Source organism: Megalobrama amblycephala, linkage group LG1 (assembly GCF_018812025.1).
Source record: "Megalobrama amblycephala isolate DHTTF-2021 linkage group LG1, ASM1881202v1, whole genome shotgun sequence".
Lineage (NCBI taxonomy): Eukaryota > Metazoa > Chordata > Actinopteri > Cypriniformes > Xenocyprididae > Megalobrama > Megalobrama amblycephala.
The window spans coordinates 866,202-884,100 of NC_063044.1; the positions used below are offsets into that span (position 1 = coordinate 866,202).

The following is a 17,899-nucleotide window of genomic DNA, read 5'->3' on the forward strand; positions in this document are numbered from 1 at the left end:
AATGTAATTTTTTGATCTGAGAATAGCTTTCTTATTCATATATTAAGGGACTGCTACAGTAGCTAAAGTTTGTTGTTGGCAACTCTATGCCCACCTTTTTGTACAAAAACAAAATGTCATTAAATGTCTCACATAATATCATATGTTCACTCCATAACACATTATACAAAGCATCTATTAATCAAAAGCAAAGGCCAGGATTTGTGATATGACATAGATAGTTTAAAAATGTTTTTTTTTCTTTCAAAATTTCATGAGGCCAAATGTGCCCCTAATTAAAACCTCATGAAGAACATGCATGTTTATGAACATTAATGACCAGTGAATTCAGGTTGACTGGGACACTTTTTGCTGTTGAGATGGGAAAAGTTTCCCAATCAACCTGAATATATGCCAAATAATGAATGTTTGTGTATCAAAATAACTTGTCCATTTATATCAGTGATCATAACTGTATATCCAGGTACACAAGTCACACATGGTCAAAACAACGCATGGCAGAGAATAACAAAAGGTTGCAAAAATCTTTATTAGGCCACTGATTTTGGACATTATTTATTTTATTTCCAGAGGGATGACCCCGTTTTAAATCTTCATAAGGTGAGGTAACAGAAGAACATAGCAACATCATTGAAATGGCAGCTGCATATTTTTTTAACAATATGTTATTTATTTTCCCATTTATTTATATGAAATCAGTATATCTACTTCAACTCATTCAGGTGTTCTGGGATGCTTCGTTTTATTGTGCAATTGAAAAATTAATCCTTGTGGTGTCAGTGTATCTTTCTTCAATATATATACGGAAACCATGAAAAGACAATATAGTTTGCTTTTCAAACCAGAAGACAGAAATAACTCTGAAAAATGCAAAAAATAACTAATTTAATTTTTTTAATAAAATAATAAGTACCTTTAGTGTTTTCAATGATGTGCAGCCTATACATATCTGTTTACAATGTGGGGTTTTATGACCCTTTAAAGGTGCCCTAGATTGTAAAACTGAATTTACCTCGGCATAGTTAAATAATTAGAGTTCTGTGGAAATGACATACAGTGAGTCTCAAACACACTATTGTTTCCTCCTTCTTATGTAAATTTGATTTGTGTAAGACCACTGAAAAACAGGCGAATCTCAACATAACACAGACTGTGACGCAACAGTCGGGTTCATTAAAGGTGCCCTAAAACCCTTTTTCACAAGATGTAATATAAGTCTAAGGTGCCCCCTGAATGTGTCTGTGAAGTTTCAGATATAGATTTTGTATTATACATTTTTTTAGCTGCCTATTTTTGGGCGTAATTAAAAATGTGTCAATTCAGTTCGTGTCCCCTTTAAATGCTCGCACTCCCTGCCCCCAAGCTCGCAACTCTATAATACATTGCATAAACAAAGTTCACACAGCTAATGTAACCCTCAAAATGGATCTTGACAAAGTGTTCATCATGCAGCCTCAGATCATGTAAGTGTAGTATATATTTGGATGTTTACATTTGATTCTGAATGAGTTTGATTGTGCTCCGTGGCTAAAGCTAACATTACACACTGTTGGAGAGATTTATAAAGAATGAAGTTGTGTTTATGAATTATACAGACTGCAAGTGTTTAATAATGAAAATAACGACGCTCTTGTCTCCGTGAAAGTAAGAAACGATGGTAACTTTAACCACATTTAACAGTACATTAGCAACATGCTAACGAAACATTTAGAAAGACAATTTACAAATATAACCAGGGTTCGAAATGACTTAGGACTCTTGGGGGGGTCCCCTAAAATTTAATTATTAAAGGTTCTGAAGGCCCCCCCCCCACCTCTTTGTTAAAAAAATATAGATTAATAGTAAATAGATATATTTAGTTACAGCATATTTCTTTCTGTATTGACAGGGAGTTTTTTTAAGCAGAATTTGATGAGAATTTGATGCAGTTGCAGATACCATAGAGCAGGGGTGTCCAAACCCGGTCCTGAAGGGCCACTGTCCTGCAGAGTTTAGCCCCAACTTACCACAACACACTTGCCTGGCAGTTTCCTTTATGCCTAAAAACCTTGATTAGCTGGTTCAGGTGTGTTTAATTGGGGTTGGAGCTAAACTCTGCTGGACAGTGTCCCTCCAGGAGCAGGATTGGACACCCCTGCCATAGAGAGTAAAAGAAACACTAGGCGGGAGGCGCCGAAAAGCGCGCTGTTTTTGCATCCCTGATATCTTCAATTTCCCCCAACAACAGCCATGTTATCACATAAGCACAATTTACCCTTGAAAAAAGTCGGTGATCTTTCTTTTTCCTCTTTTTCTCTCCATGGGCAGGATTCTAAATTAAGAAAAATAATATTAGCTTCCTAGATAGCTTACCAAGCTCTCATGTACTGTACATTCATGCTCAAATCACATTCACTTTAATCAACTCACAGACTTGAATTACACTCTTAAAAAAAAAGGTGCCAGGAAGAACCAAAAAGGGGGTTTCATAGCGATGCCATAGAAGAACCTTTTTTGGTTCCCTAAAGAACCGTTTTGTGAAAGGTTCTTTAAAGAACCAATTTTTTCTTGGTGCCATAAAGAACCTTTTCTGGTACTACAAAGAACTCTTTTTAAAGGTTCTACAAAGAACCACTGATGAAAAGGTTCTTTATGGCCCCATTTCTTCTAGATCAATACCCTCACATTTATCATACTATAAATGTTCTTCAATAGTTCATATAATAGTTCATAAAATAATTTCAAACATTAGAAGTAAATCCAATAGTAACAACACTTGACAAAATACAGTATATGATTAAAAAATTTATTGCTTTTACATTATACATCATTGCAGTATACATCATACCTTGATACGGTGTTTGTGCGTTTAATAGGGGTGTGCACAAGTACTGGAGTATTAAGACTTGACACTGTCTGAACCTCGATCACTGCAATCATCTTTTTAATGTATGATCGTCAACGTCAAGTCTGAGTACTCAATGGTCACAGTGAATTTAAAAATATATATATATACACTATAGTGTGTAATACAGTGAATACAACGTGTTAAAGGATTAGTTCACTTTCCTGATAATTTACTCACCTCCATGTCATCCAAGATGTTCATGTCCTTCTCTCTTCAGTCGAAAAGAAATTAAGGTTTTAGATGAAAACATTCCAGGATGTTTCTCCATATAGTGGACTTCAATGGCCTCCAAATGGTTGAAGGTCAAAATTACAGTTTCATTGCAGCTTCAAAGCATTCTACGGGATCCCAGACAAGAAATAAGGGTCTTATCTAGAGAAACCATCGCTCATTTAAAAAAAAAAAAAAATTGTTTATACATTTTAACCTTAAATGCTCATCTTGAACTAGCTCTCTTCATCTTCTCTATTAGAATTCTGGGGTATTACTGCCCTCCTCAGGTCAAAGTTTGAACTAAATTGTCATATACAATATGCTAGTGCAAGTATATAACAATTAGTTCAAACTTTGACCTGTGGAGGGCAGTAATACACTTAGCAGTGTCTATACTACTGGAATTCTAATAGAGAAGAAGAAGAGAGCTAGTTCAAGATGAGCATTTATGGCTAAAATGCATAAAATTTTAATATTTTCTTAAGAAAATAAGTGATGGTTTCACTAGATAAGACCCTTATTTCTCGTCTGGGATCGTGTAGAAAGCTTTGAAGCTGCAATGAAACTGTAATTTTGGAGGCCACTGAAGTCCACTATATGGAGAAAAATCCTGCAATGTTTTCATCAAAAACCTTAATTTCTTTTCAACTGAAGAGAGAAGGTCATGGAGATCTTGGATGACATGGGGGTGAGTAAATTATCAGGAAATTTTAATTTGAAAGTGAACTAATCCTTTAATGTCAGTACCCCTCTCATCCACTACTATCCTGTGGAAACCACCACTGGTGGTTTAAACAGTTCCCGTTTTCACAGTCCTTCTGATAAATGATTGGGGCTGGGTAGGATCCTGTAACAAAAAAAAAAAGAAAAGAAAATGTAATTAGTTTCTCAATTTTCATAGTTTTAGCACAAGTATAATGATGCGACATGACAAAAAAAGAAAAGAAAAAAACTGAACAGCAGTAAGAAGAGAAACAAAATCAATGCAAGTCAAAGTGCAATCTTGCAAATTCATCCATCCATTCACTCTCCAAACCACTTTTTGTCACGGAGTCGCAGCCATCTCAGACCACAGTCAGCCCATCGTCACCAGATCAGCATGCTCCGCCCACTTGTTCACTCTCCCCGGAATTCTGATTCACCAGCACCTCCTCATCAATGCACACCATAAAGACACTCACAACCTGGACTTCTTTGTCTGGTCTCATCTCTACGTACAAAAACAGACTCCTTCACGATACTAACCTGTGTACCTACCTGCCATTGTGGATTCCCGTCCTTTGTCTTCTGTCATCTGCTTCCCAGTTCCCGGTCTTCACCGTCACTCATGCAAAGAGACATTATCATTACCAGTCAGCTAAGTCATCTATACATATCTGAACTGTTATACTCACCAGTCTGCATTCCCGTCCAGTTCCGTGCCATGATCGTCAGTCCCATTCAATGGTCCATCAATGAAGAAATCACCCAAGCTACATACTCCGATCCTGCTCTGCCGAGAGGTCCTGAGGGGCTACTCTACCTACCACAAGCCAATCGTCTATCCCTCATGGACTCATCTCACGCGTCTCCAGGCTCTGGACACCCAGGTAGTCAACATACCCTCTCGCTCTTACGTCACCGCTACTGGTGGCCCATCATGGCTCAAGATATCTCCTGATACATCAGGGGATGCTCAGTCTTTGCTATTACCAACACTCCCTGCAAACCGCCAGAGGGGAAGCTGGTTTATCTGCCTATTCCACATCGTCCATGGTCACACCTGGGAATTGACTTCATGACCGACCTTCCACCATCTGATAACAATACCTGTGTTCTTCATCGCTGATTGCTTCTCCAAGGCTTATAAACTCATCCCTCTGAAAGGTCTACCTACTGCATTTGAAGCTGCAGAAGCCCTCTTCCAAAATGTGTTCTTCCACTTTGGCCTACCAGAGGACATTGTATCAGATCGCGGTCCCCCAATTCATCTCACGGGTATGGCAAGCATTCTTCAAACTCCTGGGAGTTTCTTTGAGCCTCTCCTCTGGTTATCTCCCGCAAACTAACGGGCAGACTGAGCGGAAGATCCAGGAGATCAGGAGGTACCTGAGGTCCTACTGCCACCAGAACCAGGATAGCTGGAGCCAATTCCTCTCCTGGGTGGAGTACGGCCAGAACTCCCTCAGGCAATCCACCACCGGCTCACCCCATTCCAGTGCATCCTTGGATACCAGCCTCCCTTATTCCCCTGGTCTGGTGAGCCCTTGGAGGTTCCAACTGTCAACCACTGGTTCCAGCAGAGCGAGAGGGTGTGGGACTCGGCTCACGTGCATCTCCAACAGGCAGTGCAGAGACACAAGAGGCAGGCTGACACACGAAGAACACAGACCCCTTGCTACCAACCAGGTCAGAAGGTGTGGCTCTTGACATGGGACATCCGTCTCCGCCTGCCCTGCCATAAGCTGAGTCCCTGTTACATAGGTCCGTTCACTGTGCAGAGGCAGATCAATGAGGTCACCTACAGGCTCAATCTTCCACCACACTACCGCATTTCACCATCATTCCATGTGTCACTCCTAAAACCTCACTCTGAACCTTTGTTGTCTCCCTTCACACAATCTGGTGGTGATAAGGTACCTCCTCTTCCCGAGCTCGCAGACGAGAAAGTTTTCCACCGGGTCAGGGCCGCCCTCGACTCATGACAGAGGGGCCAGAGACTTGAATACCGCATTGACTGGGAGGACTATGGCCCTGAGGATCACTCATGGATTGCCGTGATGACATTCTGGATCCAGCTGTTCTTCACACTGAACACCTAGATCGCCAGCTCCTAGGGGTCGAGGTAGGCCCCGTCGTCGTACCATCCGGCCGTCAGGAGCCGCCCGTGGAGGAGGGGGTGGAGTCGCAGCCATCTCAGACCACAATCAACCCATCGTAACCAGATCAGCACGCTCCGCCCACTTGTTCACTCTCCCTGGAATTCTGATTCACCGCACCAGCACCTCCTCATCAATGCACACCATAATCACATTCACAACCTGCACTTCTTTGTCTGGTCTCATCTCTACGTACACGAACAGACTCCTTCACGATACCAACCTGTGTACCTACCTGCCTTTGTGGATTCTTGTCATCTGTCTTCCGTCATCTGTCGTCTGCTTCATCCCAGTTCCTGGTCATCACCGTCACTCCTGCAAAGATTATCATTACCAGTCAACTAAAGCCGCGCACACACTTAATGATTCTAAGGCCGATTATGAATGTAAATTGATACTTATGCCTGATCGTGCTCAAACGCGTCCAGTCAGAGCCAGTTGCGTTCAGTCTGCAATTACAATCGGTGTTCAATTTCCATGTGTAAGTATGTTAATCTGCTTCAGTCGAAGGAAACAATCGCTGTGTGTTGAGCTCAGTCTTAGAATGTTTTAGCTAGTCGTTAAATGTGTGCATTACATAATACATTACAATACATTACAGTTTAAAATATATTCACATAGAAAACGGGTATTTTTAAAATTGTGATAATATTTTACAATATTTCTATTCTTACTGTATTTTTAATCAAATAAATGCAGCAGTGGTGAGACTTTCTTTTTAAAAACAAAACAAAATAAATTGCACCAACCTCAAACTTTTGAACATTAGTGTATGATTGAGTTCCGCTCCAATTCTGCTGCACGGCCATCAGCATGGAAGAATCTAGAAACATAACATGCAATTTGTCATATAATATTTAGCATGCAGTGCCAGGTAGGTTTGTTAAAACAGAGCAAAAAAGAAAAAAAGTTATTTATATATATATATATATATATATATATGTTTTTAAATTTACTTATTTAACATTGCTCATAGTAGTATCACTCATGTTTGGATGCCAAAGCTTTCCTAAACTGTAATATAACAGATGCATGGTCATAAGCAAATATGTTGTGAGAAAAAAAAATACTATGAAGTTATTTAATGAGCTTTCTCATCTGTCATCAATAGTTTGCAGCAAATTTTCACGCTGCGTGTATTAAGTGACGTCACCGATTAACATGCTACGTTACAGCGTATATTTTAGGTTAAATAAATAATTAGCCAACTTCAAATAAACCATTGGCAAACCGCCGGCAAACCCTTTACAAAGCTATCAAAACCGCTCACCTACACATAAAGATGTGGTTAAAAGCCCAAACTTTCATAAATATGAGTTTAGCATACGTTACCTCTTCGGAAAACGGTTGAGATGCTAACAGACTTTTTCGAAGACTCCGGAACCATTTCTATGAAGTAAATATTCAACAGAAGCGTGTCAATTACATGTAAGAAAGTGACAACAACAGTTGTGTGTATTTCTCGTGTGATTTTAGGGGTTAAACTCACCTGAAAGCAGTGAAAATAACAGTGAAAGACGGAGTTCTTAAACTTGTCAGTTGGTGTTGCTGGCCCGTTTCCATGGCAACTCAGCGCGCAGCAGCGCACGCCCGTTATAAACACGTCACGCAGCACTTAAATAAGCATCTTGAATTAAAACACTACATAAACAATTTAAAATGTCATTAAATTATATTGCATTATATTACATTATTATTCAATCGCGAATTTGAATCTCATTTTGTAGTTCTACGAACTATTCATTTAGGCAAGGCAAACCCTTTACAAAGGGTTTAAAACAAATTTTAAAACATTACTACAGAATTTTTTTTACTAAACTTTGCTTTTTGTTAAATAATAAATTAATGAACAACGCCTTCGAAGTCACATAACTATATTTTCAAAGATTTTCAGTGAGCCTTTATATTGCATTATTTATATTTTTTCACTTTCCTGAATAATAATAATAATAATAATGATATATAGCCTATATATATATATATATATATATATATATATATATATATATATATATATATACACACACACACACACACACACAACATGAGACTCTTGAGTGTGAAGAACCATTTTATAGTCTAAAGAACCTTTCTGTACTACAAAGAACCTTTTGTGCAATGGAAAGGTTCTTTGGATAGTAAAGGTTCTTCATGGAACCATATACCCTGCCAAAGAACCATTTAAGAACCTTTATTTTTAAGAGTGTAAGTCCTGATTTATCTTTCGTAATCACTGACTGGACAAGTAGGTTGTTAAGCTAGCTTTGAATAACTAGTCTAGCTGCTAGGTCTGCTGTTAGCTGGCAGATCATTTGGCTTCATACACATAAGTTACAGCTAGCAAGAAACGTTGACAAACGTACTCTTCTAATCATTACACTGGGTATCTAGTTAATGCAACTTTTGATATAGGAACTCGAACTCCTAATATTTTACTATAAGCAATTATGGAGATATAAACACAATCGAAGCCCTTACAGGATTTTCATTCAGGATTTCACTCTTTGTATGTCTCGTTTTGCCGCGTTTATCTAGTCCGTGTCTGCGGGAGCACCACAACAACAATCTGTGACGCTGTATAGGAACTCATTCGGCTAATAGCTGACCTGATTGCTGCCTCGCGCTAGGAAATAAATTAATTACTGTTATAAATACAAAACGTCACTAAAACCTATAATTTTCACAATCATTTTTAATGTTAAAATATATTTGTCAGGGACCCCCCAAAATCCAAAAATGAATTCTTATGGGGGGTCCCTAATGACTTATGGAGGGTCCGGGACCCCCCCAGACCCCCCTCATTTTGAACCCTGAATATCACTAAAACTATCATGATATCATGGATCATGTCAGTTATTATCGCTCCATCTGCCATTTTTCACTAAATTGTCCTTGCTTGCTTACCTGCATAAAGTCTGTCGATTTGGCTGTGCTGCTCCAGACGTTAATACTGGCTTGTCTAATGCCTTGATCATGGGCTGGTATATGCAAAAGTTGGGGGCGTATTATATGTCTAAAAATAGCCTAAGTAGTCTTCATTTTGAATGATTAGGAAAGTAATTTACATAATGTTAACATTATTAATAATGTTAATTAAAAAATGGCTGCACAGCAGCATTTATGATATGTATTTTGGTGATAGAAACAGATTTACAATCAATTTTAATAGGGCAATTGTTTTAATATAATGATGAAAAAATATCTAAGTTTCAGTTTTACTGTTTAATGGATATTTTAAATAATAATAATAATAATAATAATAATAAAAATGTAGATGTGGTTAAATAATGGCTTTCATTGTGTCAGTCACATGTGGACCACATCAGCCCCTTAAAGAACTCAACCATACAAGAATTAGCCTATATAATACAATCTTCACATATGGGCCACATTCGTTTTTATTATTTGGTTCACTATGGTGGAGTTATGGCACTCTTTTGGTTTAGTTCTGTAACAGATTTGGGCCAACAAACACAATCTAATCTGGGTCACACCTCAGCTCAGCTGTTTATTTGGGTCGAATCTATGCCAAAGGAAATTTACTGACTGCATTTTAACCATTAAAACAATATCATCCATATAAACACATTTCTGCATTTTAGTTCATGTTGGATTTAGTTAATAGTTAAAAAATAATAGTATCTCAATAATATAAAATAACCTACCGTATACATGTAAAAAGACAAAATATTTTCATGAAAATGAAATTTAACCCACTATAATATTATCTCAAAACATCCCCTCATCCCCCATTTTATTTGCTATTTATAACTGTCGTTTGAAACCCGTTTAACGTATTTTCCCATTGCTGGATTTGATTGGTTAATGGGTCTCGTGATCTTGCTCTGATTGGTCAGACTGACTCTCGCCGACGTGCTCGACCTCGCGCAGCCAGTCTGTAATTCAAATTTGAGATTTGAATTTAGTCTTTTAATCTATAAATCTCATTCAGAATCATCACATCAGTCAATTTCGTGTCGCATAACGTGAAAAATGTCGAGTTCAGACGTAATCTGTGAGAGGATTCACGACGGTCACGGGCCGCGGTGGGAGCGCGGCGGCATTTGCGTCGCTTGCGTTGTGGAGATGATGGACAGATCGGATGTATCGGTAAGAACAGTAATATTTGGATAAATGTAAAATAAAAAACACCATTTACCGAGCGCCGCCGTGTGGAAGCTCACGATTGACGTTCCCTCAGGCGGTGCGCAAGCGCGCGGCGCTCGTGGCCGTGATGCGCGTGGCCGCGGTTCGGGAGCTGCTGTATTGCGAAGAGGAACGAAGAATAAACTTCATCTCATCATTGCTGAGTAAGAAAGACACTCATGGTTCTTGTGTTGGTTTATTCATTATTTGGGCTTGTTTTATCTGTTTTGAAGGGTTTGATTAATCAACTACTATTTTTTTATTGTAAAATATGTGTAATTTACAAAATCTCTTGCGTATATTAGATTTTTCATTGGCTTTTTGGATTATTGTGGAAAATAAGGTGTATGACAAGGTGTATGTGTTTTGTTCATGATAATCTTTTATATGAACCACTGATAAAGAGAAACATTATATTTTACTTAAGAATATAACTTTTATGTTTCAGGAACGCTGTTCAACGCTGTGGATTCATCCCTGCTGGATCAGACCGTACAGGGTACATTTATAACATGTGCTCTCTGTTATTTCAATCAATCTCTCCATGTTTTTTCCTCTTTTGGAAAGTTGTGGGCTTTTTCTTGAGCTATTGGAGCAAATGATAGGAATACAAAATCATATTTGTTGTAGTCTCCTGTTCACCCTGGAAATGTGTAAAAAGAGGGTCACTTTAGCAGCTTTTGGTCAAGAATGATCATGTTTTGAAGTCTGTGGCATCTATGAGATTGAAAAGTGTGTTTCAGTTCTGCTTCAGATGACGCTGGACGTCCCGAATCAAGGGCTTCTGCTCTTCATCCTGGACCAGATCCACTCGCGGGTGTGAACACACACACACACACACACACACACACACACACACACACACAGACACACTAGTTCAGTCTGTGTGATTGTTACCCATGTGTGATTATGTCTCTGTCTCTCAGTGGACGGATGTTGGCGGTCTGAAAGCGTCTTTGTCTTCCTTGACGTTTTTGGGGAAACTGCTGGACGCTCATCCTGCTCTGAGCCAAACACTGACGTCCAGCCGCCGTAAGACTGTCTGATGAACACATTCACATTTGATGCATCATTTACTGCTAAAATATTAACACAATATATTTAAGAATAATTTAACATATTCACATGATAACGGTTCTCTGGTGTCAGTTAATTACATGCAGATAAGTAAAATATTTTGTAAGTGTTTTATTTTGATTATTTGTCTTCTACAAAGATTTATTTAAAAGTTAATGATATAATTATTATTGTTTTATTAAAAAAAATAATATTACTTATATTATCTAATATTTAATATTAGTAGGTTTTATTCTGATTATTTTTTTAAAAAATGTTGTATTTACTTAATTTAATGCTTAAATTATTTGTTTTATTTTGATTGTTTTTATTTTAAAATTATTTATTTTAATGATTTTAATATTATTAGAAAGTTTTAAAATATATAAAAAAATAATTATTTAATAATTTTAGAAAGATTTATTTAGATTTTTATTTTAAAATGATTTATTTTAATGAATTTGATATTAGAACATTTTATTTTGATTGTTTTTATTTTTAATTTAAATGTTTTAATAATATTAGGAAGTTTTATTTTTATTGTTTTATTTTTAATTATTTCAATGATTTACAAATATTAAAAAAATATTGTTTTTATTTTAAAATTATTTATTTTAATCATTTTAATATTAATAGAACGTTTTATTTTGATTGTTTAATTCTTTTCAATTACTTTAATTATTTAATAATATAAGAAAAATGCATTTAGGTTTCTTTATTTTTAAATAATTTATTTCATTGATTTAAATATTGAAACATTCTATTTTGATATTTTTTTATTTTTAATTATTGATTTAAATTTTAATAATATTAGAAAATCATTTTGATTTATTTTTAATGGTATATTTTAATGATTTTAATTTTATTACAAATATTTTTATTGTATTTTATTTTAAAATCAATTTTAATTATTTATTATTAATAAAGAAGTTTTATTTAAATTTAATTTGAATGATTGAATTATTAGAAAGCACCTTAATTCTGATTGTTTTTTAAATGCAGCTTTATTCATTCATGCTGGTGTTATCGTGTGTGTGTGTGTGTGTGTGTGTGCAGCGCGTGTGCTGGAGTGTGTGTGTGCCGCTCTGCTGCTCTCAGATGAAGAGGTGAAGGCCGCCGTGTGTTACGTGTTGTTGAGGATCTGGAGCTCCGCCGCTGCCATCCAGATGCTTCCAGACACGCTCCGTCAGCGCATGTGTGTGTTACTGCTGCACACGCTCTCAAACACACACACCACAGCGCTCACCGTCAACTGCCTGGGTGAGACTCCCTGCGCTCATCATTACATGGGAATATGAACATGATGTGGCCGGTTTATGAGCGTGTTTAGCTAAGGACTAGGACACACATTTCACGATTCATTTTGATTCGTATATTCACAAGCTTGCGATCTGATTCAGTTCTGATTTGATTTGATATGTGAATCATTTGAATATACATCAATCAGGTACAGAACAAGAAAACGGTCTCTGAACTAATGCTGTTAACTGCACAGGTGTTGTGAAGCAGATGTGTCAGTACTCAGAGGTGGTGTGTGTGTTGATGAATCTGCAGGACGGCACTGAAGATCCGCTGCCGTATCAACCACTGCCGCTCATCCTGAAGAAGGTCTGAACACACACACACACACACACACAAATAAAAAAACTTAACAGCACATGCTTTAGTGCACACTAAAATATGTAATGGGGAAAAAAGGCAATAAAAATCTATGTCTATGAAGTAATACTGATGTTGATTTAAATGTGTGTTTGTGTGTGTGTGTTGTAGTTGTTGTTGAGCGCTCAGGACTCTCTTCAGGTGGTGTCTGTGCGCTGTGTGTGTGCCGTACTGATTCACGCTCCTCGACGCTTCACTGCTGCCTTCATTCAGGCCGATCTACCCGGTGAGATGCTTCACTAACTGCCACATCCGCCTGTGACATCAACAACAAACACTTCCAAAAGACATACATAAGACGTACATCACAACGCTGATGTCGGAGTGTCTTTCATTCATCACACACATACAAACAGTACAGCATATGAATATGAATGTGTGTGTGTGTGTCAGAGTTTCTGCTGGAGGTGATGAGCAGCGGCTGCAGTGACGTGTTGCTGTGGTCCGTCTTCAGCTGTTTGCTGCTGCTGTCCGAAGACCCGCTCTTCTTCTCGCAGTGTCACGCCGTCTACGGTGAGATCCATCTGCTGCTGTCCTTTTCTCTCGATTCATCAAACACCAGATTATGAGCAAAAACTTGACCGCCATTAAAGGCTGTTCTTTATACATTAGCACTAATCAGAATCCATCACTCTTCACAAGTGTAAGTGTAAATGTGTGTGTGTTTGAGGTATGGAGCCGTTAGTGCGCTGTCTGAAAGACACTCTGGGAAAGTCCAACACTGAGGTGCAGAAACAAGGACTGGAGCTGCTGTCGGCCATTTTGGACAGGTCAAACATCACACGTTTGCTTTTGTCTTTCCTCTGACTTCTGTTGTTTTTATTAGACTCAGAACTCCAGACTGTGACCAAATGGTTGCATTTTGTGACTTTTTTTCCTGCCGGCATGTCTAAATTTTATTAGGGGTTGTACTCCACTTCAGCACTGTTTGATCTGATATCTGCAATGGTTCAAATGAAACAGATTCATATTTGAGTAAAACTGTTCTGAGCTCACGCTGCGCAGATCAAACGTGAAGCGTGGTTTCATTTGCCATTGCAGCTCTTGTCAGTTGGGCAACGTGGTGGTGGCACCGGAAACCAGGAGGCTAGAAGAAGGCTTTTCACTTCACAAATCACCAACATTCATCATAGACTTAATGTAGTGATGTTAACTGTAACCATGGTATTGTGGCAGAAATAGTCACATGTTTTTACATTATTTCTCTCAGGGTTCGTACTACCTTTTTGAGAGTGAAATTCAAGTGCTTCACACTTTTTCCAGCACTTCAAAGCTCTAAATATTAACCAATTTAAATGTTATGTTTAATGTGATGACCAAAAACATTATTTGTTCATATCTCAAACATGGTCCCGATTTGTAAGTCTAAAGTTTAAAGATGTAGGAAAACTAACACGTGGCAAACCAACACTTTTATTAAAAAAAAAAAAAAAAAAAAAGATATGAAATTACCACTGTAACCTGTAAATGGCAGCAGAGGAGCACTTGTTGACTTATTAGTCATTTCCACACCATAGTATATATTTTTTCAGATGTTTTGCTTAAACATTTATATTTAAAAATGTAATAACATTTCTTTTATAAAATGTTAAATTGTCAAGTGATCAATTTTGACACTTTTTGTACTGAAGTTGGAAGTAGAAAAAGTCACAAAGTCTCATGAAAAACAAAAACCACAACACTTAAAGCCTTTATGTATAATGCATTATAAACATATTTTTATTGCAATTTCATAAACTTAAATTATAATGCATTTTAACTTTGGTTACAGTTATTTATGAAAAGATGTAATGCATCATAACGTGTAGTGAATTACACAGAGAGCAAGTAAAGAGCGTTCCTTTTATAATCACTGAAGCTCTCAGTCAGTTCATTATGATACTACAGAAGAATAATGATGCATTTAATAAGAGTAGAATATTTAAATATTTCCCTACAAATCTTATTTTGTTGTTAATAAAAGTTCATTTTATCTGCATCTCAACTCAAGCTCAGTGCTTTTCTACCAAATGCGCATTTCCAAGAAATGAACATGCGATATTATTAGTAACTGCACTTATTAATGCAAAACAATAGTAAATGTATGATTACAAATCCTCTCAGCACTACTCAATTCTGGTTCTGGCGCCGTCACCGTCTGTTTCATGCACACAGTGTGGATGAGCTACAGCAGTTAAACATGTCTGCTCTGGATTGACCATATTCATTTCAGTTTTAATCAGTGATGACATTTATATGTGTGTGTGTGTGTGTGTGTGTGTGTGTGTGTGCAGGCAGCCTGCAGCCGTGCGTCTGTTCCCGACCGCCTCTGAGTTCACAGCTGTGTGTGATGTCATCATGGCCATTCACACATCTATTTTTAACTAAAATATTTTAGGCTGTGGCCACTTCCTGTCTGCAGGTGTCCATGTGTGCGGTACGAGCCGCTGCCGTCCTGCTCAGGTCACACACACACACACACATATGCATTCATGATATCATCTGTAGTGCACAACAAACACTCACTGTCACACGTGTGGGACTTCACAGGCCGAATCATCAGTCCAGTCCGGTTCAATACTCAGACGTCAGGAGAGTCGTGGAGGCCGTGATGTCCAAGTGCAGAGTGAGTGTGTGTTCTGAGCAGTGGTCATGTGACGAGTCTGATCCACTCATACGTGTGTGTGTGTGTGTGTGTGTGTGTGTGTGTGTGTTTGTGTGTGTTCACTTCAGGAGAGCTGCTCTGGTCCTGAGTCAGTGTCAGCACTTGGCTCTGCAGGAGTGTGCGGAGACTACTTGGCTCTGCAGACGCTCACATGCTTCGATGCCGCCTGTCGGTCAGTCACTCACACACACACACTCTTTGACAGCAGACGTCATGCGTGAGATCAAGCCATTCACACATCTATTGGAGCGGGCTTAAACTCTGGAAATAGCGGGCTCTGGAGACACTGGAGCGGGCTTGGAGACATGGAGCGGGCTTGAAGTTCTGGAGCCCTGAGATGGAGCGGGCTTGAAGTTAATATTTTATCAACACATGGAGCGGGCTCACATTTATGGTTTTCTAATGTTAAGCCGCTTTCCTCCTCCTCCTCCGCTTATTAGAGGCATTTTGGGGCAGGCAATCTGGAAAGGTTCAATACATAACCGTGTTTTTAGAGACAGACACCCATTGAACCCAATCAGTTTTTTCATAAAATGGAATTTATGGTTTCGCTTTTTGACTGCTTTTTCCAGAAACAGGGAGATAAATTATTTAATCCAGCGAACGACCTTAACATTTTTATGATTAATTGTTTGGAAAATCCGGTCGTTCTGTGGTCCGTTCTTCTTTACGGTACTGGTGTAGAGAGACGAGGCAGATACGGATTTCCACAATACAAACTTTTATAGAATAAACCAAGGCAGGAACACAAAATACACGTTAACACAACAGAGAACGGACCAATCAGGGAGTGAGTGCAATATATGAGTGCTGACAATGATGCAGGTTTTATGAGGTGACAAGGGAAGTGTGCAGGTGAGGAGAACAGGAGGTTTTATGATTTTTAAAATAATTTATTAATTCTACCTTTTGTGATTTGATTCATTTTTGGTAAATGTTTTGTTTTGATTGTTTTTTTTAATTTCAATTAATATTTATTTTATTTTTGTGATTTTGCATTTTATTTGACATTTTCATAATTTAAGTTAGTGTATAATGTAGATTTGTTTTATTTTAAATTGTAATATTTTAATTTTAAATTTGCATGATTTTATACATTTTTTGTGTGTTTTATTTGGATTATTGTACATTTTTTAATTTACCTAATCTATAATCCTATTCATTTTAAAAGCGTGTTTTGTTTATTACTTTAGTTTAATTGATTAATTTCGATTTAGTTAATTATTAGTTTTCTATTTGATAGTTTTTATTTTTAAATTATTTTAATTTTGCATTATAATTTAATTATTTAAATATTTTGATTTTAAAATTGTTTATTTTAATTTGACATTTGAACATTCAATTCAATTCATTTATTTTTCAAGCACTTTTCAAGTGATTCACACTTTTTCCAGCACTTCGAAGCTCTAAATATGAACCAATTTAAATGTTATGTTTAATGTGATGACTAAAAACATTATTTGTTCATCTATCAAAGATGGTCCTGATTTGTAAGTCTAAAAGTTTAAAGATGTAGGAAAACTAACACGTGGCAAACCAACACTTTTATTTAAAAAAAAAAAAAAAAAAAGATATGCAATTTAAAATATAAAATTGGTTGGCCAAAGTGCTGTACATAGAATAGACAAATAAAGACATAACGAGCCAAACAGTGAGTAGACGACAGGCCAAACACCTGAGCCTTCTTGATAATCAGAAGCCTCAAGTTTCTTGTTTTGTACATTTTTTTATTGACATTTGTTTGTATTTTTTAACATTTATTATCAGATTGAACTCAAACCCCAGTTGTTTGGGAAGGCCTGTGTTAGAGCATCTGAACATGTGTGTGTGTGTGTGTGTGTGTGTGTGTGTGTGTGTGTGTAGGTTGCTGGAGGTGTGTGTGTGTGAGCTGGCTCTGATAGACGGTGTGTGTTCAGCTCCAGCGCAGCAGCAGGAGACGCTGGAGTCGGTGTGTGTGTTTCTGCTGCACTGCTGTGACACGATCTGCATCCCTGCGGTCACTGTGAGTCTCTCACACACACACACACACACACTGACTGAACTCTACAGGTACACTAACATCTGTGTGTGTGTGTGTGTGTAGGGCGTGTGTGAGCGGGTCTCGTCTCCACAGACGCTGCAGCTCTTCCTCTCGGTCCTGTCGTGTCAGTTTGCTCTGTGTCCTGCTCACATGACCTCCTTCTCCAAGAAGCTCGGTAAGACACGACCCAGGGGTCAGAGGTCACAGCTTCTCAGAATCAGATGCTTGTGATCTTTTATCACAATCACTTGCTTTATTTTCATTGCCAATTGTTCTGATTCAGTTCATCTGTGATTTGTGTTGTTCAGTCACATGATCAGAACTGCTCATTCTCTGTGTGTGTTTGTCAGCTGCGTCTGGATTCATCAGACTGACTGTGGACAGTAAAGCTCTGCTGTGTTCAGGGAACAGGTGAA

At 37.8% G+C, this 17,899-nt stretch overlaps 2 protein-coding genes and 2 long non-coding RNA genes across 4 annotated transcripts in view; 3 read left to right on the top strand and 1 right to left on the bottom strand.

Moving 5' to 3' along the window:
* Window positions 1-3,752: 3,752 nt before the first annotated feature.
* On the bottom strand, window positions 3,753-7,604 carry LOC125244172. Its single transcript, XR_007179247.1, has 4 exons — window positions 7,448-7,604; window positions 7,291-7,347; window positions 6,708-6,781; window positions 3,753-3,947 (listed from the first exon to the last, which is right to left on the bottom strand). It is a non-coding gene; the product is annotated as an uncharacterized LOC125244172 (long non-coding RNA).
* Window positions 7,605-9,787: 2,183 nt separating this feature from the next.
* Window positions 9,788-15,186, top strand: LOC125250406 (meiosis inhibitor protein 1-like). The gene is made up of 11 exons (XM_048162971.1): window positions 9,788-10,068; window positions 10,160-10,268; window positions 10,553-10,603; window positions 10,848-10,921; window positions 11,031-11,136; window positions 12,217-12,420; window positions 12,656-12,768; window positions 12,931-13,045; window positions 13,213-13,332; window positions 13,490-13,589; window positions 15,093-15,186. The coding sequence occupies exons 1-11, from the start codon at window positions 9,952-9,954 to the stop codon at window positions 15,184-15,186; spliced, it is 1,203 nt and encodes a 400-aa protein (XP_048018928.1). The 5' UTR covers window positions 9,788-9,951.
* Window positions 15,187-15,194: 8 nt separating this feature from the next.
* Window positions 15,195-15,564, top strand: LOC125250428. Its single transcript, XR_007180796.1, has 3 exons — window positions 15,195-15,261; window positions 15,349-15,424; window positions 15,532-15,564. It is a non-coding gene; the product is annotated as an uncharacterized LOC125250428 (long non-coding RNA).
* Window positions 15,565-15,606: 42 nt separating this feature from the next.
* LOC125244219 (meiosis inhibitor protein 1-like) overlaps window positions 15,607-17,899 on the top strand; it is a 13,740-nt gene continuing 11,447 nt past the window's right edge. The window contains exons 1-4 of the mRNA XM_048154309.1: window positions 15,607-15,635; window positions 17,327-17,465; window positions 17,547-17,658; window positions 17,834-17,894. Of these exons, the coding sequence (XP_048010266.1) occupies window positions 17,634-17,658; window positions 17,834-17,894 (86 nt within the window). The 5' untranslated portion in view covers window positions 15,607-15,635; window positions 17,327-17,465; window positions 17,547-17,633. The remainder of the gene's footprint in view (window positions 15,636-17,326; window positions 17,466-17,546; window positions 17,659-17,833; window positions 17,895-17,899) is intronic.